The sequence below is a fragment of the Panthera tigris genome, chromosome D1 (genome assembly GCF_018350195.1).
Source record: "Panthera tigris isolate Pti1 chromosome D1, P.tigris_Pti1_mat1.1, whole genome shotgun sequence".
Lineage (NCBI taxonomy): Eukaryota > Metazoa > Chordata > Mammalia > Carnivora > Felidae > Panthera > Panthera tigris.
The window spans coordinates 17915255-17933340 of record NC_056669.1 but is presented as its reverse complement, the minus strand read 5'-3'; the positions used below and the strand labels follow the sequence as shown (position 1 = coordinate 17933340).

Sequence of the window (18086 nt, the reverse complement as noted above, 5' to 3'; positions counted from 1 at the left end):
CTATGCCTTTAACCGTATATACGTAAGACCAGAAGACAGTACTTTAAAACGACAATACCAAGCATGTTCTTGGGGAAGCAGGGGGCCAGGGACTCATCCACACATCCCATTCATTGAGCCTGAGTGATACACTTGCATACGCGAAGTGTGTCCAAGGTCGATCGCCCTTGGAGTTCAGAGTCTGGTGGGAAAAGGCCAAAATAGCTACAACCCAGTAGGTGCTGGAACAGGCGTTAAGTACCAGGGAATGGGAAAATGGCAGGTAAGAGATGATTTCTCCCCAGGAGGGACGGGGTAATCGCGAGAAAGGACTCTGCAGAGGAAGAGCTACTTAAGCCAGGGAGAGCAGTGATGGGAGAGGAGGAGAGAGGGAGGAGAAAGAAGAGTAGTGGTGGTCGTTTTCCAGGCAGAGAAGACAGAATGGGAAGAGCTGGTCCCAGGCACGCGAGGCCGGTGGGGAAAGCCCAGAGTCAACCTTCCCGGTATAGTTGGGGAACAGCAAATCAGTGTGGCTGAAAGAGGGGCCGAGGAAGGAGTAACAGGAGACAGTCTGGAAAGCTAATACTCAATACTTGGAGTATTGGAATACTTGGAAAGCTAAGTACTCAATACTTAAGCACATTGAGTACTCAGTGTGTTCTGGGCAAGGGTGACCTTTGCTCATGTCAGGAACAGGATGGGAGAAAACCACCAGAGACCACACTGCTGACAGTGAATCTGCTTCCCCGGTGGCCAGGGGACCCCGCCAGTGGGCGGCAAAGAAAGCAGTGTAAGAGGAGTCCAGGAGACTGGGTTCTAGTGCCGGCTGCCATCAGCCCGGCCACCTACTCGCGATGTCCCCTTTAGGCCGTCTTCCTCATGGATAAAATGAGCAGCTTAGAGAATGGGATCCTCAGAATCCTTCATGGCTCTAAGGTAGGATGATGAACCTTCGAAGGAATGACGGGCTGTAGAGATGGGGTGGGGTCTTCTCTGAGCACTTACTAACTTGTGGCTCCCACAGTCATCACTCAGAGAACCCAGAGGGACAGAAGCAAAATCAAAAGACATTTTCAGAAGACAGATGACTGAAGGGGGCTGACATATGTGTGAGAGTTTGGGGAATTTATGCAGGCAGCCTCACAGTCATAAATAAAATCCCTTTCTCTTACCCAAAACCTCATTCGGGGGGGTAAACACCGGGCACTGTAATAGACAATTTGGCTGTATCTCCCGCCCCGTGCCTCACTTGAATGAAAAGCAGCCGTCCCCAGGCACGGTAATGGGTCTGGCCGCCTCTTTACAAACATCCATATTGTCACCGGCGGACAAGCAGGGCTGAGGATGGAACAGGACGGGCAATTCATCTCTGAGATTCCTCACCCCTTCACACAGCCTCACCCTCCGAGCTATCTATCCTGAGGCGGAGGGGTTTGGAAGGAGCCCAGATCACCAAACGCAGGGAGACGTGACCCTGCGGGAAAGGGGATGAACAGCACCCTCTGCAGGTCGGGGGAGACCCCTGCACCCCCCACCACCCGTGCTGGCCCAGCCCACTGTGCACAGGGCTGCCCGCTGACAAGCACAGCTACTTGTTTTCTTGACCTACTTCTCTTCCCATCCCTGCCCCACTCCAGATCCCCTCCGGAGCCCACAGTAATTAGCACCTTTCCATCCATTAGGTTCAGGAGACTTTTAGAAAAGCTCCCGGCCCCCAGGATAACCAAGGAGACGGCAAAACGGGTCCCGGCACTGTGGCTCTGGTTTCCCTTTTCTTTTCTTTCTCTTTGTTGGCTTAACTCCGCTTCCTGGCCTCTGCAGGGGATCGGGCCCGGTTTGACCTTCCAGCCTGGCTGGAAACCGGCTGCAAGTGGCCTGGCGTGAACCAAAACACAGAGGGCCAACAGAGTCTTGACAGAGCTGGACAAGCGATGCTCCAGGGGTGGGTATGGGAGCACGAACGGTCCCTTTGAAGCCCTCCGTTGTCAGCGTAGCAGCCAAGAGAGGGCTCTGTCAGCTCCTCCTTCTGCTTCCCTCCCAGAGAACAAGTGTCAGGAGAGCCAAGGCCGTGAGGCGCTGCCGTTTCTGGCTCAATCCCTTTCCGCTTCCCATTAGCGACGAATGGAAATTGATGGGTTACCGCTTTATCCACTCATTTAGAGGGGGAGAAAACCTCGCAGCAAATGCTGAGTAACTGTAGGCATCTTATAAATTAAGCATCTTAAGGAGATGAACCGTTTTGCATTGCTGCTAAGCAGAATTAAATTAGGTTTTGAAGTTTCGGTAGAAACGAATGGGGAAGAGGGAGGGAAGGTTTTGTTTTTTTAATTCCTTTTCTCTAAGCATGCGGAGTGGCGCGTCGAGGGCAGGGTGAGGGGAAGAACTAAGTCACCCGTCTGCATTTCTGATTCCAATCAGCTGCTGCTGCATATGCATGGCGAAATGAGCCCACAAGTTCACACGGGACAGCTCGCTGAGATGCAGTCCGGCCTCTGGCCCGTGGTGCATGGTCTCGCCAGGTCTCGGCTTCTGGCTCACCTCTGGCCACCCTGGGCACCCCAACCACCATCAGCACGCCAGCCTCTGGGACTGTGGACCGGTCCTGATTGCAGCCGGAGAAACGCTGCAGCTTAAAGCCAATTCCCTGGGACTCGGCGTCATGATAGCTTCCTTCCGTATCAGCCTCTAAAGCTTTCAGGTTCAGGTTTAGGATCTAGGATCCTGCCTTGTTGACACTACCCCATTTCCCCCCCTCCGCAGCTCAGTGTGGGAAGAGGGGCATCGGTACCCGTCTGTATAATTCGCCTAGGTCTGAGACCTTCCAGGGCTGTTGCCCAGCCTTGCTCCAGGGGTCCCGCTGTTAAACCAGCTTTCCTAGGACCAACGACCCACCTGCCTGGGCTTCTCACTGCTGTGCCCCCTTCTGTCCCCACTGACCCCCTTCCCCATCCACACACACAATTCCCCAATCCCTGACACTCCACGTCAGTCCTGGGCCATCAGACGACCACACAGCGTATGCCGGACCGAACCAACTCCTTGTCCCTGAGGCTGACGCTGTGTCCCCGGGACCCAGATCCGCAGCGCCTCAGCCTGCAGTTAACGCGCCTTGCTCGGTCCTGGGGAAGAAGAGGCACTTGATTCCCCAGGCACTCCCAGTCCTCGCTCTAGGGACGAGGTCGCCGACAGGGCAGGTGGCAGCATTGCCTGCCCACGCCTTGAGTGGGCATCCCAGCAGCAGCAAGGCCGGGGAGAGAACATGTGTCACTGAAGGGGCCTTGCCTTCCCTCTCCAGAATCAAGCCAGATACCAAGTCAAGGGCCCCGCCAAGGAGTTGGCCAGGGTCACTAAGAGCACTCCCTGACTTGATCTGAGGCACACTCTCCGGGGAGGGGAGGGGAGGGGAGATCTCTTCCCTGATCTCCAGCCCTGGATCTGGAATCCCCACAGCTCCTCCCAACCTCCTCCTTCCCCTAACAGCTGCCCCTTCGTGCGCCAGGCCGAGCCTTTCACACACTGCAACTGGGGACTTGGCACCCTTAGTCTCACAAGGGGGCTGGGCACATTGACCAGACCGGAGCTGTGCGCCTGTCGGCCGCCCCCTGCCACCACTCCTCCTAGCCAGGCTAAACTCAGGAGGGCACAGTGTGGGGCCAGATGTCCCCGGTGGACACCTGGGATTAACAGGAGGAGGCATCCCCCAGGGCTGGGCTGTCCCCAGGGGGCCGTATGAGCAGCACTTACCGATCCTCAAGGAGTGTGGACTGCAGGCGACCATCACGAGCCACGCGGGAAGCAGCACCAAAGGCGCCGAGACGCGGGGCATCTTCTATGAATCCTCATGGAGCCCTCTGCTGGTCTGGGCATGACATAACTCTGCGAGAGAGTGGGGAGGGGTGGGGAGCAGGTGAGTCCCGTGCCCCTGCTAGGTAGCCACCCACCCAGCCCAGTGACTAGAGGTAGTGCCCAGAGGGCCCCCGGGGAGAGGGCCCGCAAGCCCCACCAGAACCGCCGGTGGGAGAGCTCCAGGCCAGCTCCGGGCCTCTGTCCTTCCTCCCTGTCCCCAGGCCCACAGAAGCCTCAGGTTCTAACTCCATCCCGCTGATCAGATCGGGGGCACACGGGTGTAAAGGTGACTAAATGATGCGTGGGGCTCCACCGTTCTTAAATCTCTCTAACGGGGGATGAAAACCTTCATCCGCTCTTACACAGGAGCCATGAGCGAGCAGAGGAGGGAGGGGTAGCAAGGCGGTGCCACGGCCCTGGGACACACTACACACACCGCTCGCTGGGGAGTGGAGTGGGGACGGCGCCGCGTTCGAGTCCTGCTCCTCCACATGCTAGTTAGGTGGCCTTCCTGAGGACTTCTCTCGGCCACCCAACTCCGTGTCCTCACGGGTAAGACCAGCAGGACAACAGCCACGTGGTAGAGCTGTCCTGCAGATCGAGATAACGCCGGACAAGCGGCCAGGCTATACACCAACAGTCCCTCCCTGGCACACGCGGGAGAGGTCTGTTCTCAGCAAATGCTGAGGACAGAAGCACGCACACCAGGTCATCGGCTGGTTTCCACACCTGCTCTTGCTACCTGCTGAAAACCAACCCCTCCCCATCCTTCTTGCGCCAACCCCTCTGCCTCCAGAGGCAGGTGGGCCTCTGACGTCAGAACCAGAGCTAGAGAGGGGACTGGGGCGGGGGGGGACCTCCCTGAGACCTCTCGGACACCCTGAGAACCGAGTCGATAGCCTGCCAGCTGCACCCCATCAGTGGGGTGAAGGTGGGGCCAGGAAACACGTGGCTATGCCAATCCCGGGTCACCCTGGGTTAGGAAAGTAGTATTGAAACGATTCTTCCTCCACCCCCCTGGACAGACAACCCAATAGATAGATGGGCAAAAGACTAGAGCAGGTATCCCACTAATAACTACATCCAAATGTCTCTTAACATTTGAAAAGGCGCTCAGCTTCACTGGGCATCAGGAAATGCAATCTCAAACCACAGTAAGTTAACACTATGCACCCAGTGGAAGGACCTAAAAAAAGGACAGTACACGGAATGCTGGCAGGGATGTGGAGCCCGTGGATACGACTCTAGAAAAACTGGTCTTTATGCTCTTGAAATCCGGAGTTTTGCACTTACCCTAATGCCCCAGCCGCCCCACAAGGAGTGTCTTTTCAACAAAAATGCATGGATATGCTCGCCAGAGATGGATTAGAATGTTCGTGGCAGCGCTCTCTGGATTCCTCCAAACTGGAAACTACCCAGATGGCCAGCAGCAGAATGGAGAAATACAGAGTACATTCGCATGATGGAATGTAACGTGGACATGAAAAATCAACAATCAACAACCCCACGTAACCGTCCGGATGAATCTCATGAACGTGATTTGAGCAAAAGAAGCCAGGCACAGCACAGTACGTACAATAGGATTCTTTTTATAAAAAGTAGGAAAACAGGGGCGCCCGGGTGGCTCGGTTGGTTAAGCATCCGACTCTGGTTCAGGTCATGAGCTCACGGTTCATGAGTTCAAGCCCGGCGTCGGGCTCTGTGCTGACAGCCCGGAACCTGGATCCTGCTTCAGATTCTGTGTCTCCCTCTCTCTGCCCCTCCCCTGCTTGCACTGTCTCTCTCTCTCTCAAAAATAAACATTTTTTTTTTAAAGTACAACTGTTAGAGGTCCAGCAAGTGGTTACCCTTGAGGGTGGGCGGTGACTGGATGGGAACAGGTGGGGTCTTTTGGGGGTGCTGGCGATGTCCCGTTTCTTACTCTAGGTGGTGGTTACACAAGTGTGTTCAGTTTGTGAAAACGGAGCTCTATACTTACGATTACGTTCACTTTTCTGTGTGTGTGTTACAGGCCTCGGGTAAGTCTGTTTACCGACATCCCCCTCCACCCCACACACACTCAATGTTCCAGCCACACCCAGCACTTGGCAGTTTCCTGTGCAAACCTTGTTCGCTCTGCATATTCTCCTCTCCTGCACCCCTGCCCCTGGCCAGAGTCCCGACCCTCTCTATGTACCCCTGCAGCGGCCTAGAGAGGCTTTGACAGAACGTCTCCCCATTGCTGCTGCCTTTATGTGCACACACGTGGGATCAGTGTGGGCTTCCTAAGGGCAAGGACAGCTGCCAGCGTGCTGTTATATCCCCAGAGTCCACTTTACACAGCAGATGCACAGTTTGTACTTGTCCGATGGAAGGCCTCAAGCAATCACCCCTGCTATTGGGAGTCAGAGGGAAATAAAGGTAAAGTTCAGAGGCAAAGACAGCTCTGCTTGTTGGCCAATCCGGCCCAGAACCTTTGTCCTTTAATTCATGGGTATTGGTGCAATGACAGATTATGGCGAATACCGTCTCAAGAAAAGCTTGACATTCTTACTCATTATGGATGAAGTTGATCGTTCGGTGATTGTCTCCCCAGTGCAATGCAAACTCCAACAAAGGAGGTGGGGGACGGGGCAGAAATCTTGTTCCTCTGTCCTCAGGGCCCGGAACAGGGCCCAGCATATATTACAGCTGCCATAAATATTTGTTGAATGGGTAAATAAACGGTCAAAGAGGAAAGAACTGTAAAAAGCTGGTTAGGCTATATAAAAGCAATACTAACCATAATCATTTATGTCAAATGCCTTCCATTTATGCCCGATCAGCACGCCGCATGGTAATTATTATTCAGACTGCTAAATAGGTGTCAGATTAGCCTGTGTAAATTCTATTTGATGACACAACTACACCCAGTTCGTGCGGGCCTGACTTCTGTCGTTCGCGGCGGAAGCCTAGCTAATTCTGGAGACCACGTGTGAGGACCACAATGTCTGAGGTCCCAGGCTGCTCTTCAGCCTCGACTGTATAACCCAGGGCACAAAGAAAACAATCTCCTCTCAAACCTTACAGGAATAAAGAGAGCCATCGTGTTACATGACTGTAACGCTCAGTGGTTTGCAAACTTCTTTCCACAGTCTCTTTCTTATTTAACACACAGGACAAACTCTATTACAGGTGAGGAAGCTGAGCCCCAGAAAGGTGAAGTGCCCAGTTCAAGGTCACATGGCGGCTATGGGGCAAAGCCAGGGCTGGCCAGGTCTCTGACTCCACTGGCTTTTCTTGTCTAGCCTAACCACTTACATACGAGCACAAGAAGATGAAGCTTTCAGATTCTTTGCCAAAAAGCACAACGAAATTTCAGGTCTTGTTTTCATTTTAATGTTTAGATGAATCTGGTCTTAGAACCAAAGAGGGCAGCCGTTAACAACTAAAAATATTTTTAAAACATTTTTAAATGTTTATTGATTTTTGAGAGAGAGAGAGAGAGAGAGAGAGAAAGAGTGCAAGCAGGGGAGAGGCAGAGACAGAAGGAGACACAGAATCCAAAGCAGACTCCAGGCTCTGCACTGTCAGCACAGAGCCCGATGCGGGGCTCAAACTCATGGACTGCGAGATCATGACCCGAGCCAAAATCGGACGCTCAACTGACTGAGCCACCCAGTAGCCCCTCAACTAAAAATATTTTAGTAGTTTTTTATTTAACATTTGAGAGACAGAGAAAGAGGGCATGAGCAGGGGAGGGGGAGAGAGAGAAAGAGAGGGAGACACAGAATCCGAAGCAGGCTCCAGGCTCTGAGCCGTTTGTTAGCACAGAGCCCAGTGCAGGGTTCAGACTCTCGAACCGCGAGATCATGACCTGAGCTGAAGTCGGACGCTCAACCGACTGAGCCACCCACGCGCCCCAAAAACATTTAAATAATTTAGGGATAAAAAAGACATGATCCCGGGGATACTGCACCAAGGCCCGCTTCCCACTAACACTGTCCCTCCCTGGGGAATGTCTCCTCCTCCTGTGGCTCCTTACCACCTGCGTGGCGTGGCTTCCAAATCAGCATCCCATGCCCAGCGCTCTGCCGAATGCACAATACAGCTGCCTCCTGAAATCTCACCGGTGTTGCACAGCACTTGAAACGCTCCCCGTCCCAGGCGAAAGGTATCCTCTCCACCACGCGCGCCACCTGCTTCTCCTATATCTTCCTTCTTTGTAGGCGGCACCACACCCCACTCATCACCCAAGCCAGAAAGCTGAGAGACGCCCCAGATTGCTCCTTCCCCACACCCCATTCTGAGCAGTCACTACTTGCCGACAACTCTGCCTCCGTGACCTTCTCTGCATCACCACGGACTCCCACGCTCCCCCCATCCGGGTATTCTACGGCAGGGACCCAGACCTTGGCAATAGCAGCCTTCCTGGCCTCCTTCCCTCGGGTCTTTCCCTCCCTGGGTGGCTCCCCATTCGGCTGGGGGTGGGGATTCTTACTAAAACCCAAACACGATCATGACACCTCCAGGCCCAGTCTCCCCGAGCTCTCCGCTGCCTCAGGGATCCAGGGCAAACTCCTCACTCCAACAGGCAAGCCCTTCGTGACCTGGCTCCCGCTCACCTGTCCCTACCGCCCCCCACCCCCCCACCACTGCACCTGACACTCTAGCAGAGCCTGAGCCCCGACTTCTCAAACATGTCACCTCTGGGCCAGCTTCCACACCGGATATGGCCTCAACCCGTGGTGGCCTGGGTTTCTATAGGCTAAACTGCATTCTCTCCCCTCTCCGTTTTTCTGTGATCCCGTCCCCATATGCTGCCACCAGGCCTGGAACATTCCTCATCAGGGCACACAACCTGCTACGAGGATGCTATCTTCCCACAGAACCAGCAGCAGTGATGGCAGGGACTGTGACAAGCACCTAGCATGCTACCTGGCACATAGCAGGTGTTCAACTAACATTGGTCAAATGAATAAATGGACAGATGACATCAAAAAGGCATTTGCTGGAGCGGGCGGCTGGCTGGCTCAGTCAGTAGAGCATCTAACTCTTGGTCTTGGGGTCATGAGTGCGAGCCTCACGTTGGCGACAGTTTACTTAAAAAAATAATAACAAAGGAGGCATTTTGTAAAAAGGCATTTGCTGAGTTTACACCAACATGAACCAAATTCCCGGTCTGACTCGTCCATTTTGTACATTTGCTGCGGTTAAAACCAACAACCTACGCAGACATCACGGTATAGATCCGGGCAAAGAGTAATCACAGCATGGGGAGGGAAACAAACATTCACTGCTCTTTTCGGGCAGAATTTAAGCTTGAAGCAGGTATCTAAGTATGGCTTCGGATCTCCCAGGGTCTCTGACAGTCCTCACCTGAATAGAGCCGGGCCTCACTAAGGTACTTTTGGGAACCTAGAAGGGAGAGAATCTAAACAAAGCCCTTTCCTGTGTCACTGAGGGCACGGTTCTAGACACGGGCAGTCTGCCCATCGGGCCACACCTGGATGGAAGCCAGGCTGGTTTTGGCTCTGAACCTCACTGAGGGAACACTCCCAAGTAGTTGACTCCCCCTTCAAAGCCCACCTCCTCATCGGTTTACATGGGAGCAGCAATGCCTACCTCACAGGGTGATGAGCACCAGGAGAGCAGGGAACGCGTTGGAATTTTCCACCTGTGTCTCCAATGCCTCGCACAGGCTGGCACATAGTAGGCACTCAAAAAATACCTGTGGAAATAATGAAAGAATCCGGTCAGCTAATGCATGTGGAAAAGGCTCTGTCAGCATGGAGTGTTCCCTTGTGACTTACATTTGGAGCCCTTGCCCACAAGGAACTCCCAATCTAGACCCAATTTCTCCGCGGCACAGGCTCCCCCGTGAACCTCCAGCTCCCACCGTCCACCGTGGCAGGTAGTACCTGATGGCAGGCACACTGCCCCATGAGTGCTGGGAAGACGTGCTACGTACAGCCCCAGCTCTGCTCTACCATTTACCCGCCCAAGATGTTTCCTCATCCAAACACCAAAAAGCAGACGTCACCACTTCTTCTGAAAGGAGAACCTAATTTCCATTTTTTTAGAATCTCAGGACGGGTCGGCTTCCTCAAGGCAGAGGATTCCTTGATGTCTCCAGACATCTCTGACTGCCCCCCTTCCATGCTTATATATATATTTTTTTTTTAAGTGTTTATTTTTGAGACAGAGAGAGACAGAGCGTGAATGGGGGAGGGTCAGAGAGAAGGAGACACAGAATCTGAAACAGGCTCCAGGCTCTGAGCTGTCAGCACAGAGCCTAATGCAGGGCTCGAACTCACGGAGCATGAGATCTGACCTGAGCCGATGTCGGCTGCTTAATCGACGAACCACCCAGGCGCCCCCTATGCTTATATATTTTTTTTAATTTTTAAGTTTATTTGAGGGCCGAGCAGGGGGGAGAGGGGCAGAGAGAGAGAGGGAGAGAGAGAGAATCCCAAGCAGGCGCCACACTGTCCGCACGGAGCCCGACGCGGGGCTGGAACTCAGGAGCCGCAAGATCATGACCTGAGCCGACGTCAAGAGTTGGTGGCTTAATCGACTGAGCTACCCAGGAGCCCCCATGCTTGTATTTTGAATGCACACTCTTATTCACTGCGACGCCTCCAGCACCTGGACAGCGCCTGGCGCAATGGCTGCAAATACACCTCATGAAATGGGTGAACGAACGGGCGAGCGGCTCTTTAACTCTACGCTTGCTGATGCCCTCTCTCTCCATCACCAGACTGTGACGGGATGCAAGGGAACATCCCTTTTGGGTATCCTTCTGACACACCTGCCATGTTGCCTATACCGAGGAGAAGCTTAGTAGGTGTGCCTGTAGATCCCCAAGAGTGTCAGTTCGTACTCACAGACCGCACAGCCTGCCCATGGCTCACTGTGTTCAGGCAGCGAGCACGCCGTCTGGACCCCCCTGGCCCAGTTGTGCTAAATGGCCTCTCGTCTCCCGATTTGTCAGCAGTCCCTCTGCTGGTCTCTCTCTCGTCCTCACGGGCCGGTTACGCTATTAATCGTGATTTTCCAGGGTGGGTCCGAGAGGAGGCTGACAGCTACCAGATGGTGTTTGGTGGCAGGGAGGACAGAGGAAATCAGAGGGGCAGCCAGATTAATTACAGGTTTCCTCTCATGTGTGGGCAACAAGATCTTGATTACTCCTCATGATGCTCCAGGCTCCTCAAGACAAATGGATGTGGGTTTCTCTGCTGTTCTGACCCCCGCCCCCCTGCCCCCCGGCTGGGAGAAACTCCCAGCAGCAGCCAACAGCGTAGACAGAGTGTGTAGGGAGGCAGGATGGCAGGGTGGCCAGGACAGGGGAGTGGAGCACCCCCCACCCCCAGGCCCCATGGCCTCCTTAAGGGAGAATCAACCTTCAAGACCTGATACGGTTGGGCAGCATGCATAAGTATTCTGTGTCCCTGGCAAGTAGCATGACACCAGGACATAGGTCTGTCCCAGGAGGCAGGGACCTGGGTGCTCACTGGCTCTGGGAGATAGCTCTCCGGGCCTCAGTTTCTCATTCTGTAAAATGAGGGAATTGGAGTCAACGATCTCTAAGTTCTTTTAAGTTGTGCCATTCCGCAGTTCTAGGAATTACACTCCGCGGTAATATGTGCTGACTATTTACTTCCTCTGTGCAAAGTACTATTTCAGATCCACTGCTCCTCAGAAGAGCCCTGTGAGGCAGATACTCTCGTTCTCTCCACCTGCAGACATGGAAACCAAAGGGGGGAGGCTGAGTGAGATCTACTAAGGTAACTCGCCTGGCCAACGGGAGCCCCAGGCCACCAGCTCCAGGACCTAGTCCTACTATCCTCTACACGCGCCTTCTCTCCTATCCCAAACCTGGCACACAGTTGATACTTGAGGAAATACTGCAAGTGGTGATAATGATTATCATGATGTTGGAGAAGGGGAGTCGAATCCAAGGAGATCTAGGGCCCATCTGCACATTTTTCAAATCAGGAGACACAAGCAACGGAAAAATGAGTCTGAGTGTGTCCCTTGGCAACACGATCGGTCCAGGTGTCCTCAGCTTTTACCATTTACCATCAGGAGATGCTCCCAGGACTTTGTGATGAGACTGTGCCAGGTTAGCCAAAGGTGGCTTGTGTCGCCCTGAGAGTTGGACCTGGCCTGACTCAGCAAGATAAAATACAGAGCCGTGGCTGGCCCAGCCCAGGCCTGATATCAGGGGAGGACATTTAGGGAGGACAGCAACCCCAGGTATCTGCTAGTACTCAGGACACGTGACAAGGGACGGCTGTCCCCAATTCTTGGACACAAATGAGCAAGACATGGTGAACAGCCAGTCTCCTTTCCCCTCCAAGCCGCCTCCTGTGTAGGTATCAGACTGATGCCCTCAATCTACTTCTAAACAACTGCCTCTTACCAGGGACCAGAACAGACGTCCCTGGCTTCCATTCCCGGACGCCACTATGTGTCCTTAAGTTGGTTACTCAACCTCTGAGAGCTTCATTTCCACAAACGTAAACCAAGGGCAATCGGACCTCCCTCGAAAAGCTATTGAACTAGTCAACGTGAACCTCCCTTCTTTCCTCTCTCCACCCGCATTCCAGGCTCCCTCCGGTCCCGTACACAGGTACCCTGGACCACACCTGCATCCTCTCCCAACAAGATGGGCTCCCACGCCTCTTGCCACTGGAGGGGGGGGGGGGGCGGTAAGAACCTGCCAAATGCTACTCCAAGCCAACGCCATACCACAAGCTTTCCCTGAAGAAGTTAGTCTTCCTTCCTCGCTCAGACTCAGCCTAGCAGAGGAAAAAGATCAGGGATTGGCGGTGGAGAGCTGACTTTGGCCCCATCTCTTAACCTCTCTTCTGTAAAGTGGGGAAATTCTACTCCTACCACCCCCCTTATAGCGTTGCCAAGAGGACCAAATGAGTGAATGAGCAGAGCGCTACTTTGCAGGTGAGTGAAATGCTTTCTAAGCAAAATGGTGTGCATATCGTTCCTTTCCGGTAGCCTGGCCAAGGTGTATAAAATACGCTTAATACCGCCACAGGATTTATACTTTATTCATTCAACAGAATATTTCCACTGAGTGTCTACCAGCAGGCATTGTCCAGGCCCTGGGGCTTACAGTCAGGGGAGGGATATTAATCCCACAGCCAGGGCACAGGTGCCACAAGTACAGACAATGAAGGAAAAGTGCAGGACGCTACAGAGTGTGTGACAGGGGGACCTCATGTGGCAGGAAGGGAAGGCTTCCCTGAGGACAGGATGTTTGACCTGAGTTGGCCAGGTCTCTCAATGGGGACAGAGGGAGCAGGGAGAAGGAGATCCCAGACAGAGGAACGACATGGAGGAGACCCGGACCGCTGGTGGAGGCCAGCGCAGTGCATTTAGGAAATGGCAGGGGCGGGGTGCCTGGGTGGCTCAGTCGGTTAAGCAACCGACTTCGGCTCAGGTCACGATCTCGCGGTCCGTGAGTTCGAGCCCCGCATTGGGCTCTGTGCTGACGGCTCAGAGCCTGGAGCCTGTTTCAGATTCTGTGTCTCCCTCTCTCTCTGCCCCTCCTCCATTCATGCTCTGTCTCTCTCTGTCTCAAAAATAAATAAACGTCAAAAAAAAAAAAATTAAAAAAAAAAAAAAAGGAAATGGCAGGGGATTCGTAAGGCTAGAAAACAGAAACATCTCCGTGTATCTGTTGTGTTTACGTCCAGTCTCCCTCATCAGGCGCCCCCAGGTCCCGGATATGGCTCTGCATCTAATGCCGGCTGCCTCCATGAACCTCGTACGGGACCTAGCTTCCTTCACAGGCAAGGTGAGGAGGCCACAGCATATGGATCTCTTTCCCGGTGCAAAGGACATGGCTACCGGGGAGAAGACGGGGAATTAATCACCCGCCTTAGTGAGCCAGGAAGAGGATCCAGGGGTCGGATGCGAAGGGCAAGACTGGCTCTGGATGGTGAAAAATGTCCCTGGCATTTATCTGAGGCCACTAGGCTGGGCCCTGGGGGAGACGAGCTCCTAGCAGAGACCACGTGAGCCGAGGCTTTGAAATAAAATTGCCCAGAGCCGGAGCCGTTGGTAACACATTTAGAGCAGAGAGACCTTGCAAGAGTGTCCACAGAGGAATAGAGAGTGAGCAGGGGACAAGGCAGTTGCAGAGAGAAGCTGCTTTTTCAGGACAGCATTTTAATTACCTGCAGATAAACACAGCTCTCCCTCTCCTGCTGTCTGGGTGTCTGGGAGGAGAGGGGCTATCCTGGAGAGGCTTGTCGGCACTGCAACCTTGCATACGGAGATCGGAGATCGGAGATCTGAGATCTGGAAAGGGCAGGCCGTGCAGCCTGGGAGAAGAGAAGGCTAGGCTGGGTGGGAGCTGCCTGACGCGGGGAGGGGAGGTGCATCAGAATTTAACCATCCGAAGCCAGAGCTGGGTTATTATAGATTCACAGGTGATGGTATGCAGACACTGTCCCAGCTCCACCGAGGTTAAAGCCAGAGGAAAGTGCTCTGATGTTAGTGACAAAGAAGCAAGCCCGGACCTGAGAGCTGCTGGGTCCCAGACACAGAGCTGTCCCTTGGCCTGGCCCCACTACGTCCAAGTAGAGACCTCACTGCGTCTGTCCTGTCCACAGTCATGTGCATACCAGTCTTTTCGGTGTCTCGGACACCATCGGCAGAAAGTAAGGTCCTGTCGTCTTTTCCTAAGTCCTAGCCAGAACAGGGGACAAAGCAGCTATCCCTAGGTGTATTCATTCCTCGGGGAAGCCTGGGACATTCCCCCTTGTACTCCCAGGGGTACGGGAGGAGTCAGGGTGAGGAGGATAAGGAAGCTAGATATTGTAAAATAAAGGTGCACCAGAAAGTAAGGGGTGTCCCCTTCAAGAGGCAAAGCAATTGGGCTTATTGTGTGGGTGTCGCACAAGCTGAGCACGATCTCTGGGAATCACCTAAGAGCCCGTGCACGGTCCATCTACCCCTTCCTTGCCCTCCAGCTCCGTTAGCATTGATGGCCTTCTCCTGGCACCAGGCTCCGTGAGAGGCAGAGAACAGTCACTGGCTGCTGGCCAGTTGCCCCCTGGAGAGGGTTCTAGAACTGCAGTCAGGGTAGGAGGGGAGACTTGCTTTTCATTCTGAAGTGTTCTCTACTGTGTGCGTGTTAAGAGATTGGATTGCTTTTTCAATTAAGAAATCTAGTGAATAATTTAAAAAAACAATAAAGAATCCCAACTTTCTCAATGACTGGCTCTCAGGTGGGCACGTTGCTTACGTCCCTGAGCCTGGGTCCCCTCCTCTGTACAGTGAGGCTAAGAACACCTCAGGTTCAAGTGCTCAGTGACTGACTGCTGGGCCTGCCCAGGTCCCTCGCGGCCTCTCTGGGCCACTTGTCACCAGCTGCCAGAAGAGCAGGTGTGGCTGTTCTGAGCTGGCCCTGGAGCCTGGTCCAAGGACACAGTCCCGTCCCAGTCACACTCCAAGCCAAACACTCACCTCCCCTCTGCTCCCCCCACTTCTGCCAGCTACCACCCACCATCCCAGTCTACCTGCAGCCTCAGCGCTCACCTCTGAGCACCCCATACACGCACGAGCTCTAGTTCTTGGCTGGATCCCAAGCCCTGGGCAAAAGGAGGGCCTTCCCCCTGAAGGAGACCCTGATTGGGGGTGCCGCTGTATTCAGCTAGTCTCTGTGGGGGTCAGGAATGCAGAGGGCATCCTCTCCAGCGGCTGCCCTGGGCTTCTGCCTTTGTCCCACGCCACAGAAGAGAGCACAGCTCTCATTCAGCCTGCTGATGTCCCATCACCTTCCCTGTGCCATGACCTAGAAGAAGTCACGGAATCTCCAGGCACACGATGCAAGTCTGTGGGTTGGAAATCTGGGGGCATACACAGTCTCAGGGCGGCCTCAGGGAAATATGACTTCCTTAGCTAAGCAGGGGAGCTGTCTCCACACTCAATACCCCCCACCCAGGGACCGTGGTAAAATGGGCACATAACCAGGGGAGCCCAGCTCCAGCTGCCAGAAGGAGAGAGAAAGGCAGCCAATGAGGCTGCCCCCTGGGCGGGGCTAAACGCCGCACACTCAGTGATGTGCTGGGCAGTCACGGGCCATCGGACCTCTCGGATGTGCGGTCTGTCCTCAAGGAGCTCACTGAGAAGTAGGAGGTCATAAGCAGCACACTGGTAAATGCAGGATGCAGGGCAGTAACGAAGCGGCTTCCACAAGGCAGGGCAGCCTTCGCCGCCAAACGGGAAAGAAGCGCTGGGAAGACAGAGGCAGAAAGCATCCCTGGGCCTGGACAGGTGAGCACGATTCTTGGACAGTGTGGGCACACGCTGAGCCTTGAGGCACACGCTGCTTAGGAAAGGAGACCTTCCAGCACGTGCCAGGAAAAGCAAAGGACAGTGTCCAAAGGACAGTGACTAACCCACTTGGCAGAAGCACGCTATCCAGAGGAAGGTAAGTGTTGGGGTCAGATTCTAGAAGGCCTCGAACGCCAAGGTTAAGGAGCTTGGACTTTATCCTCCAGGCAATAATGAACCGCCGAAAGTTTCTGGGCAAGGGAGGGCCAATACTGGAGTTGTGCTTTAAGGAAATCAACGTGCCCAAGATGTGCCAGATGGCCTAGACAGCAGGGAGGTCGGTGAGTGGGCACTTAGCCACGTGTGAGGGGCTGTGAATGGGGGGCGAGTCGTCCCTGAAGGGAACTGGCCCCACACTGCCTGAACATTAGGGTACTAGATTTTCCCACAAACTGGAAATCAAAGCTTCTGGGCCACCGAGTTTTGGGTAGGGATGCAGACTTCACGGATCTCCAAGGAAAGCAGAGCTCGCTCGAGGCAGCTCCAGAGTTGCGGCCTCAGCAGGACATGGGATCATCAAACATTTGGCAGAGACTGGATAGGGCCCAAATGAGAGCGACCGGGGTCAGGAGGACCTGGGGTCAGGAGGCCTGTGTTCAAACCTGGCTTTGCCGCTGTTCCCTGCAGGACCGTGGTGTCCCGGGTCCCGAAGTCTCTCTGCCCCTCAGTGTCCCATAAAATAGCAGACAGTGCGACATGCCCTGTGTCACAGGGGGGCCCCAAAACGTTTTCATAACACGTGATCAGAAAGTCAGGAAGGTCTCCTTCTAAACTGATCTCTCTGGTTGGTTTCTCCTTACCTCCTCCGTCCCCACCCCCAACGTTTTATTCTCTGTCTTTTGTTCTAGAATACACGCTTGACTCCCCGTCTCTCAGATTGATCGAACAGATGAATGATTTACCATTGTTTCCTCCAAAACACCTAAGACAAGGTTTTCCACCTAGTTAGAGCTCAATGAATGTATGATTAATTAATAAAAGTGAACCTATAGAGGATGTTTTAATCCTATCCGTCACCGCCCCCACCACCACCCTCCACTCAGTGACTCATCTTAGTAACAATGCTAGGGAAAAAAAACAATTAGGATGGCAAGCTGGGAGATCTCCCCCCTGCCCCCCATCTCCATCCGCAAAACTCTACATAATTCCTCCCAGAGGAAGGCAGGACAAGGCAGGGGTTAGGAGCACAAACTCTGTGTCCACTTCAGACCATTCTCCGAGCCGGGGCTCTGCTTCTTACTAGCAACGACCCTGGGAAAGTGGGTAGCCTCCCCCAAACCTCATCTTCCCTGCCCACAAAATGGAGAAGATGGGAGACGTTCCTAAGGCGGCTTTCAAAGATTCGCTGTGATCTTAGTAGTGTTGGTACCGAGCTTCCTGAGAGCTGTTACTATGTTATTGTGACTATTGCTGTTATCGTCCCGAGCCAAATCACCGTGATTTGAGGGGACTGGCATTTGGGTACAGACTTCCCATTAGTGTGGAGGACTGGGAGCGCTCTGTGACTGCCAATACATCAAGCTTCTCATAGTTCTCACCTGGAGAAAGCACCTCAGGTTGAGCTCTGAAATGCCTCGACCCCCAAGCCAATCTAACATCCTGCTATCAAGTGGCATCTGGGGCTGGGGGGCACAGAGTGGATCAGTCGCCCTTCTGGCGCTAACCCAGCGTTAATGGTGCAAGTGAATTACAAACAAGGCCCACCTGCTGTGCTCAGCAACAGAACCCGGCAGGAGGGTAATTGTCCAGAACTTGAGCACAGGGGGACACAGCAGGCAGGGAACACATTAAACATGGGGAGGAACGACTTCCCAACACTTTCCTTCTCCATACAGACCCAAGGAGAAGCCAGCGGGCAAGGGGACGCGAAGCCAGCAGGCGCCAGATGGGGAACGCTCCAGAACTGCAGAAGAAAGGTCTCCCAGCAGACCACAGCT

The 18086-nt window shown here is 53.9% G+C and overlaps 1 protein-coding gene across 3 annotated transcripts in view; it reads right to left on the bottom strand.

Moving 5' to 3' along the window:
* GRIK4 (glutamate ionotropic receptor kainate type subunit 4) overlaps positions 1-18086 on the bottom strand; it is a 352218-nt gene that overhangs the window by 294304 nt on the left and 39828 nt on the right. For 2 of the 3 annotated variants that reach the window (XM_042957686.1, XM_007072913.2), the window contains exons 1-2: positions 9409-9663; positions 3724-3855 (exon numbers count right to left, since the gene is read on the bottom strand). In XM_042957686.1, coding sequence (XP_042813620.1) covers positions 3724-3805 — 82 coding nt within the window. In that variant the 5' untranslated portion in view covers positions 3806-3855; positions 9409-9663. Of the gene's footprint in view, positions 1-3723; positions 3856-9408; positions 9664-18086 lie in introns of those variants that run through there. The other variant, XM_042957687.1, reaches the window with a different exon arrangement.